We start from the raw sequence: 27,238 nt of genomic DNA, 5'->3' as shown, positions 1-27,238 counted from the left end.
GCAGGTACTCTGTGTGTGAAAAGTGTCACACTTCCAGTATTAATCCAACTGTTTTCTCTCCTAGAATTGCACAATGTTACTTTTCTCAGGATGTATACAACAGGGCTCCTCCTAGATGCAGTGAACTGATCCCCTCTTCCACGTCTGAAGGGCAATGAGTCAAAAAATCCCACGCAGCAGAGTCCAGCCTCCCCAGTCTACGAACTGACGTAGCTCACGCTGAAGAGTCTTCTGGGTATACATTTTGCCACCATGACTGTTGCCTCTTGCATCCGTAGGTCTCAGTGCAGCTGCTGTTTCACAGATGCAAGCTCTGATGCTAGCCTGAATCGTCTAGCTACGCTGCAGAACGTGGGCACTGTTTCACCGGGTGTTGGCAGGGTCTGGTAGGGCACCCTGGCCCACCAGAGTGTAGCCAGGTACAAGGGAAGGGCTATCACACTGCATGTCCACATCTTCCCCTTCTAAGCAGCAGGAATCCAGAGAGTATGGGACAGGAGGGAGAGTGGTTTGGCTGGGGAGCAGGAACATAGCTCTTCCCCCCAGAGCCCTTCCCAACTCCTGGTCAATCTAAAACAGGCTCTCAGTTCACTTCGTTTTGGAAAAAAAAAGATGTCACAGAGGAACAAAATATACTTGTTGCTGAGGCTGGGATACTTCTCAGTAAAATACGACGTGTTCTTCACAGTGGGAATCCTTCAGCTGAAGGGGATGAAACATAAGGAGACAAACTAGTTCTGCTGCATATGTAGAGTACATTGTATTACCCAGCTAATATGTCTGAACCTTTTAGATTTCCTTTCAAAGGTGATAGTCAGGATGCCAAGCTTTACAGGAACATGCAGCACCATGAATGTAATCGTGCTTTTTCATAATGAATACACCCTGCTTAAGGAGAACAGAATCGGCCTGAAAGAATCACGTTGCGAGTTTTGTTGTGCCTAAACAAAAAGATAAATGGATGGTCAGCTTTAAATTCATCTTTGTGTTGCAGAATCCGATATCCTGGTACCTCTCGGGACTCGCCACCTTGTTCATTTATTTCCAAAGAGACTTTGTGGATGATCTTTGACAAAACCACACCTTTTGTCTCACACATCTCAGAGAAATCTGATGCACTCTCGTTGAAGACATTTGTCATTCCCAGGCTTTCCAGAAGTGGTTTCAGGTCATAATCACCTTCCACACTAAACTTTGGAAGAAATACATTCACTTTGGTGTTGGCCATCATACTGGGATTGGTCCACTGTAATAGTGTCTCAGGGGTGAGTGCCTTTTCCAGCTGAAGACATAAAGGAACAAAGGAAATTAATGAGCAGTCCAAAGAGAGAAAAAAAGACCATTCCTGAACTTCCCACTTCTATCAAGCCCCCAAAAAATAAAGTCCGAAAGGCAACCTTTGCTTTTGAATTCACAACTGTAGCATCCAGGGTTAACATACTTGCAGTTGTATCAATGCAAGCATGATTTAATCCACAGGACAGGCCTCTGGAAGATCTCCACTGTATTGTGCATGCTCTGACTATTAGCCCCTTACAGGCTTTTGATAGGCAGTCACCTCAACAACCACATGAAGGAACCTGAGCAAGGCAGTCCCTACCCAGGTTACACCTGGCCAACTGGTGGATGCAAAAGCCTTGATTCCAGATCCTACAAAGCTGCTGGTATTTGGGACAGAAGAAGACTCCAAATCCAGAGCCTGATCTCAACCAAACATGCAGCTGTTTAAGCAATTTTTTAAAAACTGGGAAGTAAGGAGGCAGAGTTTGGGACCACAACAAACTGGTATCAGGAAAGACCTCACTTGCACTTTAAGATATATGTGTTGTGTAATTTACTCCTACATATAAAAGCACTTTACAGCTGCGAAGGCAGATTCCTCCTGCCTTTAAAATTTATGGCCAGTTGCAGCAGATTACAAAGGAGACTTGTGTGATCATTTGTCTCTTAATCTCTAAACTTTGAAGAGAGGTGAAAATATGTTCTAAAATTTTCATAGAGAAACTGCATAACAAAGAGTTGTTCTTTAGGAAATGCCTTATTCATTTTCAAATTTATATGCAATTGTAATAAAAAATGGCTCGTTTTCAGGTATTTCTGCTTAAAATTAAAACTTAGAGAAGTGTAAGCCCTTAGTAAAACAAATCATGGATACATGTCAGCTGAAAAAAATGAGGACACCAGAGTAAATATAGTCAGTGCTGCCAAGTACCCAGTAAGTGTGACTTCAAGCACTTTACTATAGCAAGAGCAAAAATCTTAAGATGAAAATTATTTTGGAGATCCAGATTTTCAAATTGATGCAGACTCCTAAAGCACATCATGGGTGCCTTCTGCACTTTACACCGTCTTCTCTGCAAACCTTATCTCAAACAATGTCTTGTTCACAGCCTCACACCTGGCCACAGTGGGAACAATGATGTCACAAACACCAGATCAGGAACAGAGAAACAGAATGAGAAGGTAAATTCACAGGAAACTTAAATCTGTTTCCTTCTATATAGCATCTAAATATCAAAAACCTTCCATAAATAGATGACATTACAAGCAGGCTGTTTCCAAGGAAAGCATCATACCAATTACACTTCTTTCTCTCACCTGCTCCAAGCCAGTGGTCTCATCTTCGATCTCTTTGGGCAGCAGAATGAGCATGCTTATATGTTTGTTTAGGCATGGAAGCTCTAGGATGGCAACATTTAATTCTTTCACATAGCCCAGGCAAAATGTAGCTTCCAGATTCATCATTTGCACCGGTTTAGTTTCAGTCTGGAAAACAAAGAAGACACAGTCTAGCATTCCTTTTAATTCACAAATGAGGTGATGAGAGAGGAAAGTTTGCAAGCTTGCATGGAAGTGGTACATCGAGTTACCATCAGAGAGTTTGTTGGCTTTCATAGGTAATGAAATCAGCTGTAAGAGACCCTGTTGGCTTTTTACAGGGGGCAGCTTTCCAAAGAGAAGGAGAACAGAATTCTGCTTAATATAATAGCAACACACTGAGGATGTGTCTTAAAAGAGAAATTTACCTAATATTGGTGGCCTTTTGTGCCTGTTTCACTGAGTGTTACAAACTACACTACCTACAGGGCATCGCAATGCCATTAAGTGTCAAGCACTTAGCACATCTCAACAGCGAAGGCCAAGCTGGTCATACAAATAATGAGTATTTTAGATCAGGAGCTGAAACAGAATAAGAAGAAATTTCAGGCTTACCTAAAGCCCTATGTCATAGAAACATAGAATCATAGAATGGGTTGGGTTGGAAGGGACCTCAAAGATCATCCAGTTCCAACCCCCCTGCCATGGGCAGGGACACCCTCCACTACACCAGGTTGCCCAAAGCCTCATCCAGCCTGGCCTTGAACACTTCCAGGGATGGGGCATCCACAACTTCTCTGGGCAACCTGTGCCAGTGCCTCACCACCCTCTGAGTGAAAAAATTCTTCCTTATCTCTAACTAATCTAAATCTGCCCTCTTTCAGTTTAAAGCCATTGCCCCTTTTCCTATAACTACACGCCCTTGTAAAAAGTTCCTCTCCATGCTTTTCATGAATGAAACAAAACAAAACTCGTTTATTTCACAGGGAGGATAAACAAACTGTTCTGTTCACCTGGAAACTCATTTAAAATTCAAATTCAGGAGAAAACTGTTACTTTAGGAAAAAATGCTTGAGATGTTTCACTTAAAAGCTTTAGTGTTGACTGTATAATTTAAAAAACTTTTTTAGCTGAAATTGTTAGCTGATGTGGTAATTCATGAATATTTGCAGTGAACCTGAGACTCCAACTTTCCTGATGCACACTTATATGTATGCACGTGTATATTTGGAGTGCAATCTCTTTATCTGATGAACGTTGCCCAGTTTTATATCTTGGTTTGAAGCTGACCGTCTGATCACAACATTCACCACTGATCACAGATTCCTGAAGGTAACAGTCATGGGTGCTGCACCCACTTGGACCTCGTGGCTAAGCAGGGCTGATATGCAGAGGGCTGCCGTCCTGAGCTTGACTAGAAAGAGGGAGATTCATGGGACACCATTCCTGAAGAGGAAAGCACAGGGCCAGGCACCTAAGGGGTACACTCAAAGAGACTCCACAGGTGTAGATGTTTCACTAGCTCTTAGGCCATGAGAAATTCAACATTTTGTGCTTCACTCCTGCTGATCTCGGGATGCAGCCTCTGGTACAGGCTGCAATCTCTTGGAAGAAGCTACTGATGAGAATGTGCATCTCCTTGTAGGCAGTGGCTGCTCCTGTTGTCTAAACATACTAACAAGACAGTCTGTTTTCACACTGGGCCTTCGAAAGATGGATGTGAAAGCACCAGCAAAGTTTTAAAACAGCACAACAAGCAAACTGGTTGAGGGACCCTTGCAACAGCATATAGGTTTAGATAGAGCCTAAGAATGCCATGCTAATAATAAACATTTTTCATTTTCTCTTGTTGGGATTTCCTTAGCTCGAAGTTTGCATTTTCTTGAGTGAAAATAGTACTCTCTCGGTTTTTTTTTTTTTTTTTTTTTTTTTTCAGAACATACCTTGTTGACTTTAAAAGGACACTCTTTGATCTCTGCCTCTGGGAACTTCTTCATCCAGTTTGTGACAAAATAAGCTGCATTAACTAGGAGGATCTGGGTCTGGTCACTTACACTATCCTCATTCAAAATATTCTCCATTTTGCCTGTGAACAGGTTTAAGATGGTTGTTAATGGAACAATGCATTATCAGTATTGTTTCAACAGAATACAGAAACGTTTCACTGAATTAAAAAAATTGTGTCCTCACAGATAAAGATTTTAATTCTAATGGAAAATTCCAAAAAGAAGCACTTACTTAAAATTGCAGCTTAATGTTTGAAATGGAATTTGGGATCAAGGCAGATCTTCCAAATGACATGTTTTCTTGGCTTATGTAGCATGGAACCAAAAATACGTCTACTGCTTTTGCTCAGTACCTTAATGAAGGTACTGAATTTTCAGTGAAATTCCACAGGTGTAAGTGAAAAAGCACTTGTCATTTGGAGAGCAAGACTTGAAAAGAGGTTCCAGATTAGCAACTACTCATTTCTACACCGACGTATGAGAAGGCACGAGGGCAACATGCAGCGACGGACCCCAGAGCTGCCCCTGCGCAGGCTGCAAACCAGCTCGGTCACGGGCGCTGTCTGCTTGCACCAGCCAGGGCTGGACCACTGCCCCTGGACCTTCATGGTCACTGACGTGCATCTCCTGTGAACCAGTGCTGAAAAGTGCCCACAGCCCCATTCCCACAGGAAGGCACCTCCAAAAAAAGAGACTCACGTCCGCTTGTGCCACCCTTGCTGGCGAAAGCGGCAAAGCCACTGAGCTGGGTTCAGCTATTAACAGCCTGAAATTCGGAGTCATAGAATCATAGAATCATAGAATGGTTAGGGCTGGAAGGGACCTTCAAAGGTCATCTAGTCCAACCCCACTGCAAGGAACAGAGATATCTCCAACTAGATCAGGTTGCTCAGGGCCTCGTCCAACCTGGCCTTAAACGTCTCCAGGGATGGAGCATCCACCACCTCTCTGGGCAACCTGTTCCAGTGTTCTACAACTCTCATGGTAAAAAATTTTTTCCTAATATCCAACCTGAATCTACCTCCCTCTATTTTAAAACCATTACCCCTTGTCCTATCACAACTGGCCCTCCTGAACAGCCTCTCCCCATCTTTCTTGTAGGCCCCTTTGAGGTACTGGAAGACCGCTATAAGGTCACTCCGGAGCCTCCTCTTCTCCAGGCTGAACAGTCCCAACTCTTTCAGCCTGTCCTCATAGGAAAGGTGCTCTTGCCCTCTTATCATCTTCGTGGCCCTCCTCTGGACCCTCTCCAACTGGTCCATGTCCTTCTTATGTTGGGGACTCCAGAACTGGACGCAATACTCCAAGTGAGTCCAGCAAATACTGCCCATTAGAATAAAACTTTTAAAGGAAACCAGGGCCCAGGTGCCATGTATTGATGTCAGAGGTTTGTGAAGCTCCGCAGCCAGGAGCTGTTGTTCTCCCACATCATCCTGCTGCAGTCAAACACGAGCAGCTTTCCCCAAGGCTAATGTAAGATCGGTCTCACCTTCCCACCTGCAGAAATGCTGCAGTAGTTAGTGATTTCACAACAGGCTGATGTTGCTAATCCTCATGAGTCCAAATAATAGGTCTAGTCCCATTGCTCTCACTATGTATTTACTTCTAAAAGCACTAGTAAAGAGATATCACAAGGGCAAAGATCTCTTTCTTCAGAGGCAAACGGCATGCCCAGGGTTAAGCTGTACTCACCATCAGTTAGCTCGGAAAGAGATTTGTTGATCTTCTGTCGGGTTTCCTCAGTTTTTTCTTTGAACTCCACTAATTCCAGTTCAGATGGAAAAGGCCTCTTTGTGGAGTTGACAAAGTCCTGAAAGACACATGGTACCGAGGTCATCCTTGGTTAAACACCATCCACTCAATGGCTCTTTACACAACCTGCAACATCAGCATCCCGAGCTTCACCATGGAGTAGCCGGGGAGTTTATTATGATGGACAGCTATCAAATAACAACGGGCGACAACCAGGATGCACAGCTCCATTTGGCACATCGCTCCCAAGGGTGTCTTCAGTCCAGTGATGTTACATCAGCAGCTACAGTAGCTTCAGTACTGCAGGAGTGGGAACGTTGCCAGAGTTTGAAAGGATAAAAAGGGGTAAGAGAAAGGACTGAGATAAAGACTGTGGGCTGCTCACATCATGTCTGTCCTCATCAGATGAGGTGTTTACTGCTGCAGATGGGTATTGGTCTTTGCTGTTCCAGCTCCTGAACAGCAGGCAATCTGACTACAGCATCATTTAGCATAATGAGTTTTCTGAAACATCACTTTTAGGCTGATGCTGCACTTGCTTGAGGCCCTGATCAAAGGCAACTTATGGGAAAAATAAATAAAAAAAAATCAAACACCATGACATTTTTCTCAGTTATTTGCAAGGTCTGTAAGTTATAAGGCCAAACAACAATTTCCTCACTTGTGTTGTTTCAATAGCCAGGCTTCTGCCTCCTCAGACAGATTAAGAAAACTACAGTTTATGCAGTGATTACTTGGGTGTGTGAACTGGACACACACTTGCACCGCCAACTTGTTGTAAAACTCCTTTTTGCTCATACTTCCAATGCAAAGACCTTGATGTGGCATAGAAACTGTATTGCATTCAAAACTTACTGAGCCTACTGACCTAAAGCATATTAACTAAAGAATTAAAAATGTTGTAATAGTTGCATAGCTTGGGGTCAAGCAGATCACTCATCTTCCCACGGACTTCTGTGGCAGCATAGAATATTTTGTTGTTCATCACCCGAATCTAGTCGAGTAATAGCCAAAAGTGGGAGAATTTATTTTAAATAACATTGAAGTCTGACACCATAACCCATCAACATGCTGGCCAAACAATCCATAGCACCAGGGCTTTTCTGTAGTACTTACTGTGGTGGGATTCAGAGACTTGTCTACAAAGAGCCGTTTGACCATTTTCAGTGCAAAGAAAGAGCTGAGTTTGGAAACATCTGAAGTTACTGTTTGAAACCCGAAAGAAACATCTTTGACATCTTGTAAATGGAGCACCTATTAAACAAACATAATAAAATACTAAGTAACTTTTTATTTATTATCTAAACATTCCTAACAGCTCAGCAAAACATAATGCTCCTTTGTGACTGGAGCCATGGCTTTTCACATTCCAGCTAACAACAGAGCCTCTCACTGTGGTTACTCAAAAAGCATTTATGTATTTGACATCCTCACATACCTCTAAAAACCTGAGATCCTCCTAGAACTTTAACCACGTATGTTTCTTCCCTGTGAGCAGTCCAAAGAAATCAACAGACCTGTTCACGCTGGTGATGGGATTTAGATGATTAAAACTCTGCAGTATGGCGTCAGAATGTTTTCACCAAACTCACATTCCTGTCCAAAAACCTGGAGCTTTTAAGCCAGATAAATGAGGGTCTTGGGTAGTCTCATTTCTAGAAGTGGGCTACATCTTTAAAAATGCTTAACAGATCATCAGATTTTCTGATTGCCGTGACTGGTACATGACATCACATGATATTTCAGCAAAAATTGATGGGATAACTGTGTCCGTTTTGGTAGGCAGAGTAAGAGCTGGAGGTCAGGCTGCTGACCCACACATGGCCACCTCCCAGCTCCCAGGAATGACAAGTCCAGTTCTAGGAAGTTCTGGAGTGACCTAAAACTTGCTGCTTTTAGGCACCAGAGGTGAGAGGTTACTGCTGGTTTTGTTTGAAAATAACCCTGTAAATATCAATTGAACTTCTATGCCTGCATATTATAGAGTCTTTCATGGTGGCAGCCTGCCCAGCCCTCCTTCCCTGTCTCAAATTCCCACATGAGGAATAGCAGGTGCTAGGGACCTTCTTTCCCTTTTGTCCCTCACTCCAGTCCTTTCTCCTGGAACACGTCAGATCTTCACAGACACAACCAATTCCTGCTCAGCCTTAGCCACCCCTCCATGTCCTCATCTCTCCTTGCTCAGCAGGAGCAGAAGGAAATAAGGTCCCAGGGACACAGCACCAGCACAGCTCTCGGAGTCAAACTCCACAGTAATTTCCTCAGAAACAACTTCCTCAACTTACTGCCTTTTCCTCCTACAGTTTTATTTCTTAGCACGTTAAGTGCAGAAAGCTTCTGTGCCTAGAAATTATGTTTGGGGGGAAAGCTACACTACTGCAACTTCTCCCAGGGAACAAGTTTGTTCACCGATATTCCAGAGCCAATGTGGCTCCTTTTGTACCTGGTGTTTAAAACCCAGGCATGAACTTGGGAGCAGACAGAAGCTGGAATAGACATGGAAAACAGGAGCTATTACCTTTAAAAACATACCAAGTTCTCCTTAGGGTCTGTAGTCAGCACTTTTTATATATCACTTGAGAAATACGGAAAATAAACGCGTTTGTGTAACAGATCTCCATTTGTGGATGCGTACGTTAACTTATTATAGGATGGTTCAAAGCAAATTGCAGACAGAAGTGAAAACAAAATTAAGCACAGGTTAATGTTTTGAACTCTCCCACTAGAAATACACCACTTGAGTTTTGAAATGGTGAGGAAGCTGCAGGGTGTCATTTAAATGAAAAAAAAAATAATAATCTAGGGTTAATTTTTATTTCTTTTTTTAAAACAATCCTGTTTGAAAAAATCTGCAATGCCTAGAAGATCTTCATGGATATATGGAAAAAATCTACAATACCAAGAGGAACTTCATGGGTATATTGCTGTGCAGCTCTGCAAATAGCACAAGACTCATTGTAATCTGTGGCATGAGCTGGGGCACAGGAGGCTGCGCTCGGGGGTACCTTCAGTGAATGAGGAAGTACAGGGAGGAATTCCCAAAGCAGGGAAAACATATTCAAATATGCAGAACATCCCTCAGAGCCAGGTGATAATCAGCATATAAACACACACTGAATTTGCTTCTCATTCACCTTTAGGTAACTGCAGAAAGCGTGGGCACCCTCACTGGGATACAAAGGAACTGGGCAAATCTTTGTATCCCATGGAGGCAGCGAAAGAGGCTGCAAGGCTGCCTCCCTGCACGGCAGAGTGGGCTTGACAAACTGATGGCATCGTGACTGCCATGCTGCATCGTGGTGTTGGAAAGCCCTGGAACATCATGAGCTGCTTGTAAGGAGAAATATAACTGAAGTTGTGCCCTCTCCGACTGCACCCACTTGCTCTTAGCTGTATTGCAGGAGAAGTGTCAGTGACAGGGCTGCCAAGCATACTTGCTGCTTACAGAAAATGGCAAAATTATTTCCAATTCTATAAAGCTTAGGCATTCTTCAATAAGGAAAAAATTAATTATCCAGAAACTGCAGTGATCTTGACAATCAACACTATGCTAGAAAGAGACAAGGCTTTAACGGAACCGTTGGGGACTCTGCCGTGTCCCCTTCCACCTTGTACATATTTGAGAAATCTTTTTCTTTCTGCCAGATTTTCAACCTCTTTTGCTGTGTGGGGCCATGGACTGTGAAACTGTTTGGGAATTTTGGATGCATGGTTTGCAGCCTAGCTTACAAGAGAACCAGAGGTCCAGTAGAATTAATATTCTAGAACTAATATTCAAGAATAAATAAGAAAGCCACCTCCAACGACGATATAATTTTGCAGCCACAGAACAGGATGCTGACAGCTTACCTGTTTCATTTGGTCTGCAGTGTCACCTTTCGTAGCTTTATACGCCAGAGCCAGAGACGTTGAGGTACACAGCGGGGCAAAAACAATGTTGGCTGCTTTGTCCTTCTCGCATAGTTTTTTGAACATATCAACTGCAAAGGCAGTGTTGGCTAGTTGCAGAGCATCCATTGTCATCCTGAAACAGAAAAGGGAAAAGACAGGTGAGTCATAGAGTGCAATTCTAGCTCCTGCTGCAGTGGAGCTGGGTCAGAGTACTGATTTCCTTCCTGAGGGAGGCTGGACACCAGTATGGGGACTGGGCATCTTGAACCTTCAAGGAGAGGAGAGGAGGGCCTGACCAAGCCCGCTCAGCTTCAGAGCACAGTGGCAGCTCCTGAGGAGTTGGGAAGGTCTCATTCATGTCCAACCATGGTAATGCAAGTGGTTCAGTAGAAGCCATCATCTTCAAGTGACAGTGGGCAATGCCACACGTTACGTGGAGCCGGTGTTACCAGAAGCACTTGGGGAAATCTGGGTAGTTCAAGCCCATGCATATTAAGTCAAATTGGATCACATATGAATTCAATCTGGTTTTAATTGATACTCTTAAAATGTGCCAATTCTTAAGGTGCTTTGCCTATGCTCTGGGCTCTCGTGGTTCTCAGACAGGCCTTTGATAGTCTCATAATCTTTCCTGTCTCTTGCTTCATGGCTAATCGTTCATTGAAGCTTTAGCTTTGGTACACATCTTTCCTCTATGAGATGATTCTCCATTCTCCCTAGCCTTGCTAGAGGTCTCCAGAAAGCTGTCTGGTCCTGTAGGTTAGAATTATCCTGGAAACTTACAGGAAGTCTCCTAAATAAATGCTGCTGTGTGGCCACTCATCGCACTGTTTTAACTGCAAATATTTTTCTAGCTGTTCTTAATAACTGCAATAGCCACAGGGCTGTTAGATGATCTGTGCAGCCAGGAATGGGACAGGTGGTGCCCAAGGGACAGTTGTTGCAGTACATGCTCTGGGAAAGCCAGGGAGTATTCCCATCTTCCAGACTGCTTTCACATACTTGAATTTGCACTTTGGTGTAAGCATGTTTGTGTAGATTCAAGCTAACAAGGATGAACTGCAGGATTTCAGTCAACAGCATAAGGCTAGCTTTAGATCAGCAAGCACACAGAAGATGACCTCTTTGGCACACTGAATTTGACACTACTCTGTCCCCAATATCATGTATCCCTTAAAAAAAAAGTAAACCTCTTAAAATTGGTGTTAAACAGCTCCACCAAAGCTTTTGACAGAGACAGAAAAGAAATGGAAAAGATGAACATTGAGAGATACTTCAAAAGGTTCAAAAGATATTTCATAGAGAACCTAAAAGGTGTCTTGCACAATTGCTCTCTCTAGGAAAAATAGCAAAATAGCAGAATAAATACAATGTGGAAGGGTGATTTTAAAAGGTGTGTTCTTTTCCAGACACATTCTTATCTACATTTGCATTTCAGGCTCTGCCACTGATGATCATGGGGTCCTATTTTATCTTACTACAAAAAGCAAAGTCAATTATTTCTTACTTTGGTAGGAGGTTTGCTGATCTTTTGAGAAACACCTTAAGGACAGGGATTTCTCTCCAATAACTGACTGCTTAATGCTGCAGTCTCAAACTTTTGCTTACCTAGTTCACACCATTTGCATCCTAGCCAGGAAAGATCTCACTGGGTGAGAGCAGCAAGGTATGAGAAGACAGAAAGGGAAAGAGGGGACATATGGACAGCAAGGTACCTTTCTTCACCGTTCACTCTCATCTCGGTTAGGAAAAGCATTTTGCATGAGAACTATCTCCCATTTGAGTGCATGTGTCATACTGCCCAAAGTTAGCTGAACATTTGACACCGTTGTACAGAGATGCTGTGGAGCAGTTGTAGCACTTGACAGTAGTGAATGTCTTCCTGATAATCTCCCATTTTTATGGGAGTAACAGAACGTGGGCATAATTTGCCTCAGACACGGTAGAGAAAAGACTTGGATTTACTCATAAGGCTTGTTTGATTAGAGAAAGCCTTTTACAAAATTCATGTCTTTATTTTCATTTTAATTAATGCTCTTGGATCTATTTGGCAAGGCAACTGGTTTATTTGGCAACTGGTTTGTTTTGGGCTAGAAGATGCTGTATAAAATGTTACTGAAATGCACTGCGCAGTCTAATTAAGTAAAAAAAAAAAAAAGAAGATACTGGCATAAAACCAAGGCTTTTTAAATCCCTGTTTGAAAAGCACACCTAACCAGCATGGCACGCTTGCAAAATGTTCTGACTGTTGGTATTAAAAACAAACTGTTTGCCAACAAATCCCCTCCCATTGGAAAAACAAAAAGAAGGAATTTGTCTTGAAGAGGGGAAACATTAAATATATGTCACTGAAGAAAGTTATCCTCACATAAAAGTATAGAGGAGTAGTATGCTTTGCAACATCTACAGGCTTTGCCAGAACCCTGAATTCAGAACGGGTCTGGTCGGACTTGTCCATCTTCCAGTAGCCTAGCAGTGCCCAGCAAATGCCTCGGAAAGAGCCATTATCCATGTGAGATCTCATTTTACAGTGTCAGCAGGCGCCAAGCTGATGTCAGAGTGAGGTTCAGGAAACACGTCTCGAAGATCTCATGGGTGTAAAGGGAGAAGTAAGCACCAGCCCAGCACTGCAACCATCTCTCTCATTTACGTAGTCACAATTTCTCACGTATGAAAGTAACTAATTGCCAGAAAAGTGAAGCTTGCCAGAAACCATGGGCTCTGCACACACCCTAAAGCAGGAGAGCTTTGGGCAGAATCGTGGAAAAGACAGTTAAAACAAATTTGAAGGACTGAGACTGCTGCTGAGGGAGTAACTCGGAACAACAGAGGCAAAGGAGCAAATGTAAAACCATCTTTTGAAATGCCTCTCTGCTGTTGCTCATCCCAGACGTGCACATTTGTGCCTGTGCATGTCTTAAATAAACACCCTTGCGTAGGCTACCTGTCTTATCTTCCCCAGTCACTCAACCATTCACACATGAGCACACAATACATATGTATACTTTGTCTCCCTATCTCTCTCTCCACCCCCATCCCTCCCCCCCATCAAAATTTGAAGATCTGGGGCAAGTACCAACTTCCCAGGCATTTTTTGCTACAGAGTTGGTGGAAAATTACCCAAGGAACGAAGAATGTGTCATTTGACATTGACCATCCTCAAGAAGACAAACAATACAGAAAATCTCACAATGCAGAATGAGGCACACAGTTTTCCTGAAAAAAGTCGTGTATTTGCTGGTGGGGTAGAATATCATTCTTTAGTGCAGGCTGGCCTGACATTACTCTATTTAGGCCTCTAGATCTTCCTTACAGGCTAAAAATCAATATGCAATCATAACTGCTTCAAAATATGCCTTGTTCCTCTGTGGCTTTGTATTGCAAATGCTATGCTGTCATTCTAACATTAGTATTTTCAGTTATATTAGCAGACCTAGGGTGATTTTAAGATGTGTATGTGCTACTTGTGATTCACTTCTCTGGGTTGCAAGAGATTCAGAGTAAGGAAATCAAATAGGAAATTTTGCAAAATTAAATTAAACTCTTCTTCCTATGCCAGTGAAAAGTTGTATCATGACTTCGAAACTCTTCCATCCTCCTCAGTAGCTCTGATACTACTCATGTTGGATAATTTTCTACAAAGTTTCTGTGTTCGTTTTCAGTGAATAAAACGGGAGGTATTTCATGGTGAACCTTTTATTTACCTTTATTTCATCCATTAACTGCTGATACTCTCAAAGCTGCTTTTGTGCTGAGTGAAGCTATTTCTGGTGGTGGTAAAGCTCTCCATTCTTATAATTTCTTTCCCTTTGTGCTACAATTGAAATAATGCTCATTCAGGGTATTTTGTTGGAAGAAAAGCTCAGTTTCACTCTTAACCTTGAATGATGGGCTGGCTAGCCAAGAGTAAGCTTATTCCATCGTCTTTTTCAACTGCACCTGGTCAGTCAGTTCTTTTATGCTCCATTTACTAATGGTGTTATGATATTTAGCAGCTTATGACATTCATACTCTTGAAAGGAATTTACTGTATTAAATATTACAAAATCTTGGATCTCATTAAAGCTTTGAGCATCCTAAGCATTATGATTTCATTAAAGCCAGTTCCAGTCAAGTGAGAAGGGTTGAGGCTCCATCAATAGCAAAGCTCATTAGCTGCCCATTAGCAGTCTCAGAAACCAGACACAGCTCCTGAGTCAGTAATCACAGGGAACTCTCAAACAGGGAGGAGTCAAAAAATTGAAATTTTAAAAAGGCCTGCTGCACGGATTCTTGCTGAGTCTCTCTGTTCCCCGGGAAGCGGTGTGTCAGCATTTCCAGAGAGGCCCGCGGCACTGGGGCATCTTCTAAGCACAGGTAGCCTGTGATCCACCCAGCTTTGCTTAAAACTGTCACTCTGCCACGGCGTTACAGAAACATTTTCAGATACAGAAGGGAGCTGAAAGGCTACTGAATCACTTCAGAAAAACCTGATTTAAACTTGTTTATTGTTGTACGACACTATTTTTGCTTAGTCACTCTTGAATGTAACAATAACAACAAAACAAAATAATAATAAAAAAAAAAACAACAGAGAGGCTTTGCTTACTATCTGTTTACTAAGGGAAAGTTAAATATAGCTTATCTTTTGAAAATATAATCAGGAGAATAGCAGTGTCTGCATGGAAATGTCTGACAAGTCAAGCTATACAGTAAGGATAATCTGATAAAGCAGAACAAGTATTTATTTTATTCTTGTCTGGGTTAAGCAATCCTTCCAGGAGAAGATACTGCAGCAGATAGATAAAGCGTGGAGAGCGCTGGGTATCCAGTGCTGAGGGTGTGTACTGGGTTTACAGCTCAGGAGCTGAGAGTGCCAGCACTGTAGTCTCTCCAGTTCAAACAAACTTCCACCGAGAGGATAAATGACATGAAACAACCCACACACATGCTTCACAAGTGAGGGATAAATCTTTGAAACCAGCTCAAGCATTTAACATGACCCCACTTCAGCTCTTACTCAGCATGCACAAAACACAAAGGAAATAAAAGACTTCTGTGAGCCTTTTCTTCTTACTTCTACACAAATGACAGCTCTCCACTTGGCAGACTACCTGGCTGGGCAACAAGGACACAATTTCCTCTGAACAGACATTTCTTTGAGGAACACAAAACATCAGGCTGATGTGGGACCAGAGTGGCTGGTATGGTTGGGGAAAAAGCACTCTCAGCACTATAGCAGGGAAAGTCACTCCAGGAAGGAAAGAGAGAAACGAGCCACCACAATACGCTTTGTTGTACCCGAACAGCCAGTGAATTCTTCAAACTAGTCACCCTGAAGACAAATTGGTAATTACTGGACCTAAGATCCTGCCCTTCACTTTAAACAGTGCGGGTTAGTCACTTGGTTAATAGCTCAAAGCAAACAGAGCAGAGCGAACACTCCCCTGCACAAAACACGAGGAACACTCCTCTCTAACAGAGACTCACAAAACACTCTAAATCCTGCTTTGACACAAGGAGCATTTTTCACAGCATCACACACAACCTGCTCTTTCTGATATGGGGAAAGCCATTTGCAACAAACCACAGGAATTTTAACAATTCCTAATGCCCTTGCTGTCTCACCTGCCAGATCCTGTTCACCTCTTCCAAGGAACCTTTTCAGAGGGAAGAAATGTAGCATGGCAAAGGCAGCAATTTGGAGATGAAACCAAAAGGTTGCCGTCTGGGGAGACTTTTTTGCTCCTTTAATTTCACACGATATCTTTTTGCACAAATTTCCTTATCCCCCCTCCCTCTACGGGACTCCACTTCACAAGGGAAATTGGTTAGCTATTAGTTAGGCATTAAAGTGTCAGAGGAAGGAAAAAAGCTGTACTTACTTTGCGAGGCTACAATCCTGGTAAACGAATCAATGAATTGGGTACAGCACAAAGAACTAGCTACCCGCGCCGAAACCCCGCCGAGCAGAAGACTCTGTTAACTTGCCTGCTCCTTGACACCACTCCCACTTTCCCAACCTTAATTTGTGCACACACATACTCCCTCTCACTCTCGCTTTCTTTTTTTTTTTCCCCTCCTTAATCATTCTTCACGGCAACTCCTACACTGGAGGAGCAAAATGATTCACACCAGAGCTGTCTTTGCCTGCCCAGCTACCGAAGACAACAACAAGCTCCGGCAGGAAAGAGCAGCCTTCGTGCGTTGCCTTCAGCAAGCACAGCACAAAAGACACCAGACAAGAATGAACGAAGACTCTCAAGGAGAGAATACAGGAGAGGACGAGCGGTTGAAAGACTTTCTGAGCAAAACCAGTACTCCGAGTTACGGTGGAATTGCCGCTATTTGCGGAAAAATTGTGATTACGAAAAAGACACCCAGGAAGACAAACAAAACGTGTAGGAGTGGGTGGCTGGGCACTTTGCATCTGTGCATACGTTAAGAGAGTGTCTTCCCTCTGCCTTTGTAAGGGGCATACATGTGCATTTGGCTGCCTTAAAAGCACAAGGCCAATGTGGAGCTAATGCTCAAGGAAAAATATCCGTCCTCCCTGTTGCGGCAAAGCAAGAGGTTCCTCCCATAGGCAGCCAGGTCCTCTGCAGGGAAGCAGCTTTTTGCACTGCTAACTGTCCCCAGAGGTGGGAGGGGAACAGAAAGTCCTATCCCTTCACCTCCAGGATGGCGACCATCCGGTTCATATCATACTGTCTACCTTTACTACTGACAAACATGATGGGGATGAGAGAAGCAAGTGAGAGACAGGCGATGGTGCAGCCCACCAGGTCTATTTTTGTTGGAAAGATGTACACAGTCCTTAGCAAGGAAGAGGTGGCCTACCCCTGCTCCACACCGCTCCCCGGTCAGGCAGCTGAGCCGCCCACAGCAGGGAACACCAGCAAGAACCCCTGGGAGGCCATGGCTACACTTTATTCCCCATGAGCAAACGGTGCACCACAGCACAGGCACAGCTCAGCTTCACACCTCAGTACCCCCAGGTGACCCTGCATGCTTTTAGGCTACAAAAGGTAAACGGGAGATAATTGAGTTTGCTTTCAGGTTCACAGGGCTGGTGTGCCCGGCTGTCCGAATGAAAGGGCTAGGAAACCACAGAATGTGTTTTCACCGACACGGTGCCTCCTTGAAGGTGACAGTGGGAACTGGGGAGCTGTTATCTCCTTCTGTGTTGCTTTGAGCATAAATCACCCCACGCCACGGCGTCCTGATCAGTTCCTACCCATGTTTCCTTCCAAAAGGCTCCTAAGCTCTTATTACACAAAGGAAATGATATATTACTTTCTGGTGTGATGCAGATGGCTTTCACCTTCCATCATTACCAGACAGCAAATTTAAAACCGGTATGCTTTGCCCTAAGTGAATTCATAACAAAGGCAGGATGTGGATATGTTTAAGCAATTAAAATAAGACACAGGCCAGCTAGCTAAGCTGTGCCATCTGGGCCATCATTGTTATATATCTAATTATGCCTTCTGTAAGAGAAAGTTTGATGAAAATCCACAATAATATTGGCTGCCAGACTCTTCTCAGATGTCTGCAGGTAATCTAAAGCCAAACATTGCCATCTCTGCAGGAGCAAACTTTCCTTCAGAGCCTGGTCTACCAAGTGTAGTCACTGTGAAGTGGTTCAGGAGCTTCTGGTTAAGCTGCAGAGAGGTGGACCACAGTCAAGCTGCCTTAATAGAGACAGCACAACTCACCAGATCCATTACCCTGCCAGTGATAGGTGGGAAATACAGATGATGCATCAGTTTCTTTTAAAGGCTGGGCAGTGGAAAAGGGAAAGGACTCTACATTGCCAAGCTGGAGGTGTGTAAGCAACACTTACTCTCCACTAGGTAACTGCTCTTTGATAGTTGCGGTTTGGTAGCTGTACAGAATCATAGAATCACAGAATGGTTTGGGTTGGACCTAGTTACTGCTGAGAAATTAATTATTTCTGGTCATGGTGCCACGAAACTAATAATAACTGCTGCAATTGTGATGCTTCAAATGAAGGAATCCACACTGGCCCTGGTAACTGAGCAGCTCAGAGGGCAATCCTGCTTTCCCTGAAAATGGATATTTTGGGCACATTTGCTGTTGCAGGTAATGTTAAAATACCTGTGATTTCCCAATATCTTCTTATTCGTATTGATGGCAACTCGTGACGTATGACTGGGTCTTACTTAGAGCCCAACCAGGAAGAAGTGGAAAAGCAAAAGACACTTCCTCGAAAAGCAGAAGATGCTTAACTTCAGATACGTGAGGTTTGCAAGGGATGAGAAACGAAGCAGTTCTCCCCCAGTGCAGGAACACTCTTTCTCAGTTTGACTGAACGACAACCACTTGCATCAGCTTCCCCGCCTCCTGCGTTTACCTTCCACTGAATTAGTCTTGTTCAGTTTAATCTCAAAGTATTTTCAACACACGCTTATTATGACGTGTATTTCTATCACCAAGTTAAAAAAAAAAGAATAGAGCCAATGATAGGATTTTTCCTTAGCAAAAAATCAAAAATATTTTTAAGTCGCCTGTGAGTTGGACACCTCCTACTGTGATATTATCTCAGAAAATACGGTAAATAAACAAGGCAGAAACAATGGGGGTGTGACACGGAACGCTTGGATTATTTAAATCTGAATCCTTGAAACTCAGACAAGTTACAGTCTACTGACAAAGTAATGACCGGGATTTGTCCCCACTCTTCCAGGTCTTCAACAGCCCAAGGAAAACCATGAACTAAGACCTTGCTGGACACTAGGATCCAGCACTTACACATGTGCCTCACTGTCCGAACCGGCAAGCTGGGCAGGCTTCGTTGCACATGGGATGCAAGCGGCCAGGTGACTCTCCAGTTACTCAGCCTGCTTTCTGCTCTGGCTCCCAGGCTCTCCCTGCCACTCCCTCCCAACACCTCCTAGGAACGCTGTTCCTACACGCTGCTGGAAAGGAAAGAAAAACAGCTTCCTTCTCTCCGCTCTTTGAACGAACTCATTGGACGGGAGGGAACGCTCCTGCTGCTCAACACAGCAGCACGGTGAACTGGTTCAACTATTTCAGAGGCTCAAAGCACCTACTGTAGTGTCTCCCACCTTCTCCCCAAACTCACTAATCCTCAGTACACGTCTGATTGTGATTAACACTTTCATGCTTTGGAGACCACATGGGAAATCACCTACAAGTGGGACTGAGTAATGGATAGAACAAAAACTGGTGCATTCTTTCCATGCCACCAGTCGTGAGAAGTCTTCTAATCGAGTTACAGCTTTCACAGTAAGCTTTGGATCTTGCCAAGAAGCCAACGACAGGAGGTCATTTGACTCAGTGACCTACAATTTTAACACAATTAGAAAATTCGAAGGGTGAAACCGCAATGTCCGTGACCAAGTATTCACAACAGAACTTTTCATATTCCTCACACAGCATGGGTCTAGATTACTATTTAGCAACAGGAACAAGCCACAGTCAAAAAGATTTTTCACTTTCAAAACAAATGCTAGTAAAGATCAGATTGACGGTTATAAACCACAAATCAATTTGCAATTAAAATCATTCCACTGAGAGAGACACAAACGGAACAGTGACAAGCCATCTCTCTTTTCTCTTTCTTCCCAGGGCGTTGGCACCGATACGCGTAAAGGATGGCATCACATAGCAACGCACTGATTCAACATGTATGGTAGCAACACAGTTTTCTTCAGACATGTCTGCTGACGTAGAAGTATTACTCACCCATGATTACTTCTAATAACGGGCAGAAAATTAATTTCTCATGCTTACATGTGCTGGGTTTTTTTTTTTTTTAGTGAGGCTGTTCTGGATTGGGGCAGACGTTTCATTGGAAAAAGCTGGGAGAGGCAAACAAACAGCTGACAGCTTTCAGCAAGAACAAAGCCTGTAATCTGGTGGATGGGAAATTAATGATCCAGTGTGCTGGAATCAGGTTGTTGAGGATCTAACCATTTTCCATAAAGGTATTATTCCCAACACCTTATGCACCAGGCATAATGCTTGGTGTAATACAACTAAATAAACTTAATAAAGAGATAGATTTGACTGACTGCTTGGAAGAACCCGTGAAAATAGCCTTGCAATATGACTCGGAACTCAAAATATAAGGGGAAATCCATATATGTAAAAGAGACAAAAAATTCTGACATATTATTCTGAAACTTCATCTTTTTCCCACTGTACAAAGACTTAAGATCAACTTCTACAAAACAGAAGCAGAGAGACAATGTTTTGGAGTACTTACTTCTCACTAAAGCATCTGTGATCTCCTTCCAGGAAGAAAAAATTTTGAACCCACCCCTGTGTGCACTGCTGGTTCAGGGTGCCATCCCATGGGGCCACGGACAGTATTCCTTTTCCTTTGTCACTGATGCTTACAGCTACTGCACCAGCTTCACCAGGCTGGAACTATGGCTCAAAATCACCTGTCCCGGAAAAAAAGGCGAACACACTCACATTTGTCATGTTTCCTCGGTCATTTTTTTTTTCCGTTTAGTGATATTTTCACATCTTTGAAGTGCCGCTCCCTAGTTTTGTTTAGGTGAATGGATTCGCCTTATGGAAACCACCTCACCACGGAAGTGCAATTACTGAGGATACTTCCTCTACATATCCACAATTTCTTGTGCTTGATTATAGATCTGGGGAGGACCTCAACTAGTGAATTATTGGCAGCGTCACAATCCATCAGTATGTTCCTAACTGAGTATAGGAGCAATTTTGGAATTATCAAGGACTCCTTCACCTAGCAAAATAAAACCTGTATAGGGATAGGATTGCTCCTGTGACTAGATCAATGTAGAAACTTTAAAGAGCGAGGAGATCACATTGGCATAAGGTAAATTAGCAGAAGCACCCTTCCCAAGAGGAGGGACCAAGCAGCCATCTCCCTTAGACACCAAACCAGTTTTAACTCAGAGCTTCAGCAGTTTCTGGAAGGGATTACATGACCTTCACTGTCCACCATAGCAGATCTAGACCCTGACACACAGCTTCCTTTCCAGCTCTGTGTTTGTATTACTCCCTTAAGTGTGTCCTTATAATGTACAGAGGAAGGGGGTATGAGAATTAGGGATTTTTTCCCCTCTTTCTTTCATCCTTTGTCATCAGGAGCTGAGTCACTTTCTTCTGTAAATAAGTACTTATGTGTCTGTGTGATTAATGTGGGTGAAGGCACACACATTCCCAGAGTTGCTTAGTGCAGTTTCACAGCCTGAATATATGCATATTAAAGGAAAATGAATGCTTATTAGAATCAATATTTGCTGAAGATTTCACTAGAAATGGGCGTGCCTTCACAGTCTGAATTTTCTCCTGTTGTGTGTCTTCAGTGGACGATGGGGTGAAGGCCTTTGTTGATCCCTGCATGCAGCTAAGGTGGACATGTTAATTCTTGCTTCTCCAGCTGGTATTTGGCAGATCCATTAAAGGCAATCAAATCACTGTGTGTGTTCTTACACACTACTTGAAGGAACACACCCTGTCCATTCTCTGTATGATCAGTCAACTATAGAAGTTATACCTGAAAACCTATCTTAACTTCTGGATGTAAAATTTACAAATAATGGTCCAAAACCCCAGTCAAGGTAAACTGTTTAGTGCCCATGAAAGCAAGGGAGCTATTCCCACACTCAGCAGTTGATTCAGGTCATATCACTGCTAAACCAGGACCGTTAGACTTGCATCACAAAACACATAGAAAAGAATATTATAATAGCTCATAATAGGAAAAGTATAAAAAGGTTGTAAATTGTAAAAAATCATTCTATGTTTTACAAAAGAAAGTGCTAGGACTTGAGAATAGAATGCTTCCCTTTCACTTTCCCAGTTACATTTACCCAGGTGGTAGGTAACCTACTGAAAAACAGCTTTCTTCAGTCCTTCTGAGATTTACTGGTTCCATTAGCTCTGTGGGGGAACTTCAGAGGATACTGCATGCATATTGCAGCAAGCTAATAAACTTATGAGCACAATAACATTAACATTTATATAACAGGAGTAGGATGTAAAGATATAATTAGGTCTATAGAAACTTGTGGTAATGCAAATACCTGCCCGTCTATCTCAGGTCAAGATTCAAAGCCCACTGCGAAGGTGGCTACCGACTCCAGCGGGTTTTGGGTAAAACAGGGCAAGACTTGTTAGGGAGAATTGTGTTGAAAGTTGTGGAGAAAGTGTTGTACATATGGAAGGACTGTAGACAGTTTATGGTAGAATAATAGCCCGGTTCAAAGAGCTTCCTGCTTGTGCTGGTTTTGGTTGGGATAGAGACAATTTTCTTCACAGCAGCTCATATGAGGTCCTGTTTTGGATTTGTTCTGGAAACGGTGCTGATAGCACAGGGATGTTCTCGTTATGGCTGAGCTGTGCTCACACACAGTCAAGGCCTTTTCTGCTTCTCACCCCACCCCACCAGCGGGGCACAAGAAGCTGGGAGCGGGCACAGCTGGGACAGCTGACCCCAGCTGAGCAAAGGGATATTCCACACCGTATGACGTCATGCTCAGCATGTAAAGCTGGGGGAAGAAGAGGGAAGGGGGGGGACATTCACAGTGATGGCGTTTGTCTTCCCAAGTCACCGCTACGTGTGATGGAGCCCTGCTTTCCTGGAGATGGCTGAACACCTGTCTGCCCGTGGGAAGTGGTGAAGGAATTCCTTGTTCTGCTTTGCTTGTGCACGTGCAGCTTTTGCTTTCCCTATTGAACTGTCTTTGTCTCAACCCGTGAGTTTTCTCACTTTTACTCTTCTGATTGTCTCCCCCATCCCACCACAGGAGAGTGTGCAAGTGGATCTGTGGGGCTGAGCTGCCAGCTGGGGTTAAGCCATGACACTGCTTAAGATTAAAACTATTCTGCTAAGAGTGGCTTGGATGAAGAGAAAGTTAAATGACTTCTCTATCCAGTTTCTGCTCCTTTCCATACAAGACCTAACTAAAAGGCGTAGGGATTAATAAAGAGGGACCCAGGAGGGAAATGCCAGCCCAGAAATCTAGTGCAGGCTAGACGGCAGTAGCTGCAGCCTGCTACTCCTTAGTAGAGCTGCTGGCCTCTGGTGGCTGTGGGACTTCCTTGTGCTCCTGAGCCTGCGTAAGTGTGAGGTGCAACAGCAAGTTTCTTACCACTGCTGTGTGCATCCCCCAGTACACCACCACTGCATCTTCTGTGCTGTGGAAAGAGGAAACACATTGCTTGGAAGACACCTTAGATGGCCGCATTTCTTCCTACCCTGCCATGAACTAAAGAACTGTCGGAGTTCTTCTGTATTTAAGGTCTTCTGCACTTCTGAAGCAGAGGGCATGTTTAGACCCTTAGTGCTTGAAATACTGTTTTGAAGAAAATGACAAGACAAACCACCATCCAGGAGAAAAATGATGTGAAGGAATTGCAGTACAGCCTGGTCCCTGACCAGTTCTCTCCTTTAGCTCCTTACTCAGACTGCACAGCTTTCAGTAATGTTGTAAACACTGCTCTCTACAGTCCCACAGGCAAAAAGCACTTCGAATTTAACATGAGAATAGAGAAGTCTGCTGGAAGCATTAGAGGTATCACGCCAGTTTTAAAACTTACTCATGCGGTGTGACCCTCTGTTTTGCAACAGCTAAAAGGAGTTATTCTGCTGTACATTGGAATGGTAAAAGTTAGTTCCCTGTCATCTGCAGAGGAGTCTGGTAATACTTTTAAAATTAAGTGTCTGCTGGAGCAAACTGCTTTTGTGCTTCCTACTGCCTAACACGATTTAGATTTCTGGTACTCTGGCAACAGTAAACACTACAGGCTTTCTATTGCACGGGAGAGCAGATTCCCAGAAAGACAATCTGGGTCAACTCATAGATTTGGATCATTTTAAGACAGCGAGACACAAGCCACGACAACCAGCTGGCTTGAACACTTGCATAACACAGGCTGTAGAACCTGATCTACCCATTTTATGAGACCCGCTATTTCTGTTTGGACAACAGCATATAGTTTTTAAAAATCTGGCAGTGATTAAAAAAGACCCTCAGGTGATGAGAGCATCTACAATATCCTTAGGAGCTGTTCCAAAGATTCTACAAGTCATCAAAATCTTAAATGAAGACTGTGAAGCAATCTAAAGTGCAGAGTCCAAACTTGAAGATTTCTAAACTCGGAGAAACATTGGCTGAGGAACATTTTTAAATTGTCTTACCAAAAAATCTCTGAAATTAGTAAGGCTGTAAGCCTGTTAAGTGCTGTGACTGTGAAGACATTTCAAAGAAAAATGCTGCTACATCAAACTCAACAACACATAGCACAACACCTCTCCCTGAACTCATATACAGGCAGAAGAGTTGGCAGCGGGCAAAATTGAATCTCTTAAATCAACATGAGTCAACCAGCTCAGCCCTGAAGCCACATCTGCCCAATCGTGCATGAAGTCATCATCGAAGAGATATTATTCCATTTGATCTCAATGAGTTAGCAAGACTTAATGCACAAAATGCTATGCAGAGAAGACCTAGGTGAAATGTTTTTCCTTGGCCTGTATACACAATGCCAATATGCGTGTCCAGTGAGTTCACGATGAGGAAAGGCTCAGAAATCCCCAGACTTATGCTGTCTAGGGCAAATATTACACTTGAAGACAATACAGGCAGAGTTAAGAAAAATACTGCTTCAGATTGCATTTTTGTTCCTGACAATCTCTCTGCTGATATTCATACAACAGTAGGAAAAAATCCTGAAATTCACTATGCTAAATGTTGTTCAAAAAAACATAGAAGTAGTGGACTGTGTATTTCATAATTTAAGAAAAGAAGCCACATTTTTATTTCTAGTTTTTGTCAAAACATCAAGTGAACAGTTTCAGAATGTTCCCTCAGTAATATCTGCAGTCATTTTCTCACGTTCTTTTCCTGATCTGCTGGATTAATCTCACTACGAAGTACAGGTGTATGCATCTGGACGCACTCCATAGTGGTGTGGTTTAGTTCCAGGTGGCAAGTAAGCACCACGCAGCCGCTCACTCACTCCTCCCTGTCCCCCCAGTGGGGTAGAGAGGAGAAAATATAACAAAAGGCTTGAAGGTCAAGATAAGAACAGGGAGGGATCACCCACCAACCATGGCCACAGGCAAAACAGACTCAGATTTGCCTGGGGACAAATCAATTTAATTTGTTACCGGTCACATTCAGAGAGGATAATGAAAAACAAAGCCAGATCTTAAAAACACCTTCCTCCCACCCCTCCCTTCTTCCCAGCTCTACGTCCTCCCCCCAGCGGCAAAGGGGGATGGGAAATGGGGGCTGCGGTCAGTTCATCATACGCTGTTTCTGCCGCTCCTTTTGCCTCACGGGGAGGACTCCTCACACTCTTCACCTGCTCCAACATGGGGTCCCTTCCCATGGGAGACAGTTCTCCATTAACTTCTCCAGCGTGAGCCCTTCCCACAGAATCCAGTCCTTATCCATCAGACTGCTCCAGCGCTGGCTTTCCCACGGAGTCATGCTTTCTTAGGGTGCAGCCACCCACTCTGGCATGGGGTCCTCCACAGACTGCAGATGCATCTCTGCTCCATCATTAATCTCCAGCAGCATGGGGGTCCTTTCCTGCAGGAGAGAGAAATCATAGGTAGAGATGACACAGCCGGAAATGTTAGAGGCAGGAACATATCTGGGAGTATTCTGATACACTAATGAGAACAACAAGGTAAAGACAGAAGGGAAATGATATCACCGAGGAAGTAGTGCATTTTAACATTGGATATTAGGAAAAATTTCTTCACCAAAAGAGTTGTCAAGCATTGGAATGGGCTGCCCAGGGAAGTGGTTGAGTCACTATCCCTGGAGGTATTTAAAAGACATGTAGATGTGGTGCTTAGGGACTTGGTTTAGTGGGGATCTGGCAGTGTCAGATTAACGGTTGGACTTGGTGAAGTCCAAGGTCTCTTCCAGTCTAAACGACTCTATGATTCTAAGATTCTACTCTAAATAAAAGGGAGGTTAAAAGTAGAGCAAAGACTCCACGATGGCATAATCAACATTGAAAGGGTAAAAAAGATGTGTTTGCTTCATGCTTTGAAGATGGTATTAGGAACAAGAAAGAAAAGGATATACATGATTTAACCCAGAGTTTTCTGGAGCATTTCACACCATTGAAGCTATGCTGGAATCCTGACGACAACACGGCTGTAAGATTCCTTTAGAAATCATCAGCTCTCCTGTCATTCGGCCAATTTCGATTATCTTTTCTGACAAACTCCATGAACCACTTTCCCCACCGTCTCTCCACACCATCTCATTTCTCAAGGCCTGACTGCATGACTTAATCCTTGGTACGTCATGTCTTTTCACGTTTGCAACAGAACGAGGGAGAACAGCTGTTACTGACCATGCCTACAAATCGGCCAAAGCATCCTCCAGCACATGGGTGGACAAGGCCACTTACTGGCCAAACCAAACTACCAGCTACATGACATGAGGAAGAGATCACTGCAGCCTTCCTGGGTATAAGGGTGGCTGTGGGTGTGCTTTTTACCCTCTGTCTACAACAGGCAGCCTCCTGACCATCCAAAATGTTTGGTAAATTATTTTATTAGAAAACAAAATCACAAAGTGAGACTGAAATTATTAAGTCGAACTTGCACGGTGGTTACTCAGAGGTGGCCAGAAGAACGGGGTTTATGAACGTGGTGAAGTTTCCCAGATGTTCCATTAGCCCCTGGAGGAATTACAGCAGCACGGGGAAGGATGCGGCACCGATTCCGCAGACATCCATAAAAACTCATGGAGCACGTTAACTTCGCGGAGCCGGTTTTTAATTAGCGACGTGTTCCGAGTCGCCTCCTCCTCCGCACCGCACGTTCCCCGAGTTTTACCACTCGGTGGGTGGGTCGGTGGGTGGGTAGGTGACCCACCCTCGGCTGCTCGCCACCGTGTCCGCAGTGACGAAGCGCGGATGCTGCGCACGGAGGCGCGCAGCGCTCGCGGCAGAGCGCGGCGCCGCGCAGCGATGCGCCGCCGTTTCTTCAACCGAGCGGGTGA

At 43.6% G+C, this 27,238-nt stretch overlaps 1 protein-coding gene across 1 annotated transcript; it reads right to left on the bottom strand.

Annotated features, from left to right (window-relative positions):
• Positions 1–889: 889 nt before the first annotated feature.
• Positions 890–11,207, bottom strand: SERPINB5 (serpin family B member 5). The gene is made up of 7 exons (XM_086608419.1): positions 11,074–11,207; positions 10,206–10,380; positions 7,473–7,610; positions 6,297–6,414; positions 4,542–4,684; positions 2,599–2,766; positions 890–1,282 (listed from the first exon to the last, which is right to left on the bottom strand). Exons 1-7 carry the CDS (start codon positions 11,196–11,198, stop codon positions 890–892), a joined length of 1,260 nt encoding a protein of 419 aa, XP_086464545.1. The 5' UTR covers positions 11,199–11,207.
• Positions 11,208–27,238: the final 16,031 nt, after the last annotated feature.

This window comes from Tauraco erythrolophus, chromosome 3 (assembly GCF_009769465.1).
Source record: "Tauraco erythrolophus isolate bTauEry1 chromosome 3, bTauEry1.pri, whole genome shotgun sequence".
NCBI lineage: Eukaryota > Metazoa > Chordata > Aves > Musophagiformes > Musophagidae > Tauraco > Tauraco erythrolophus.
Note: the sequence above shows the minus strand (reverse complement) of the source record. Positions and strands in the feature narration are given on the sequence as shown.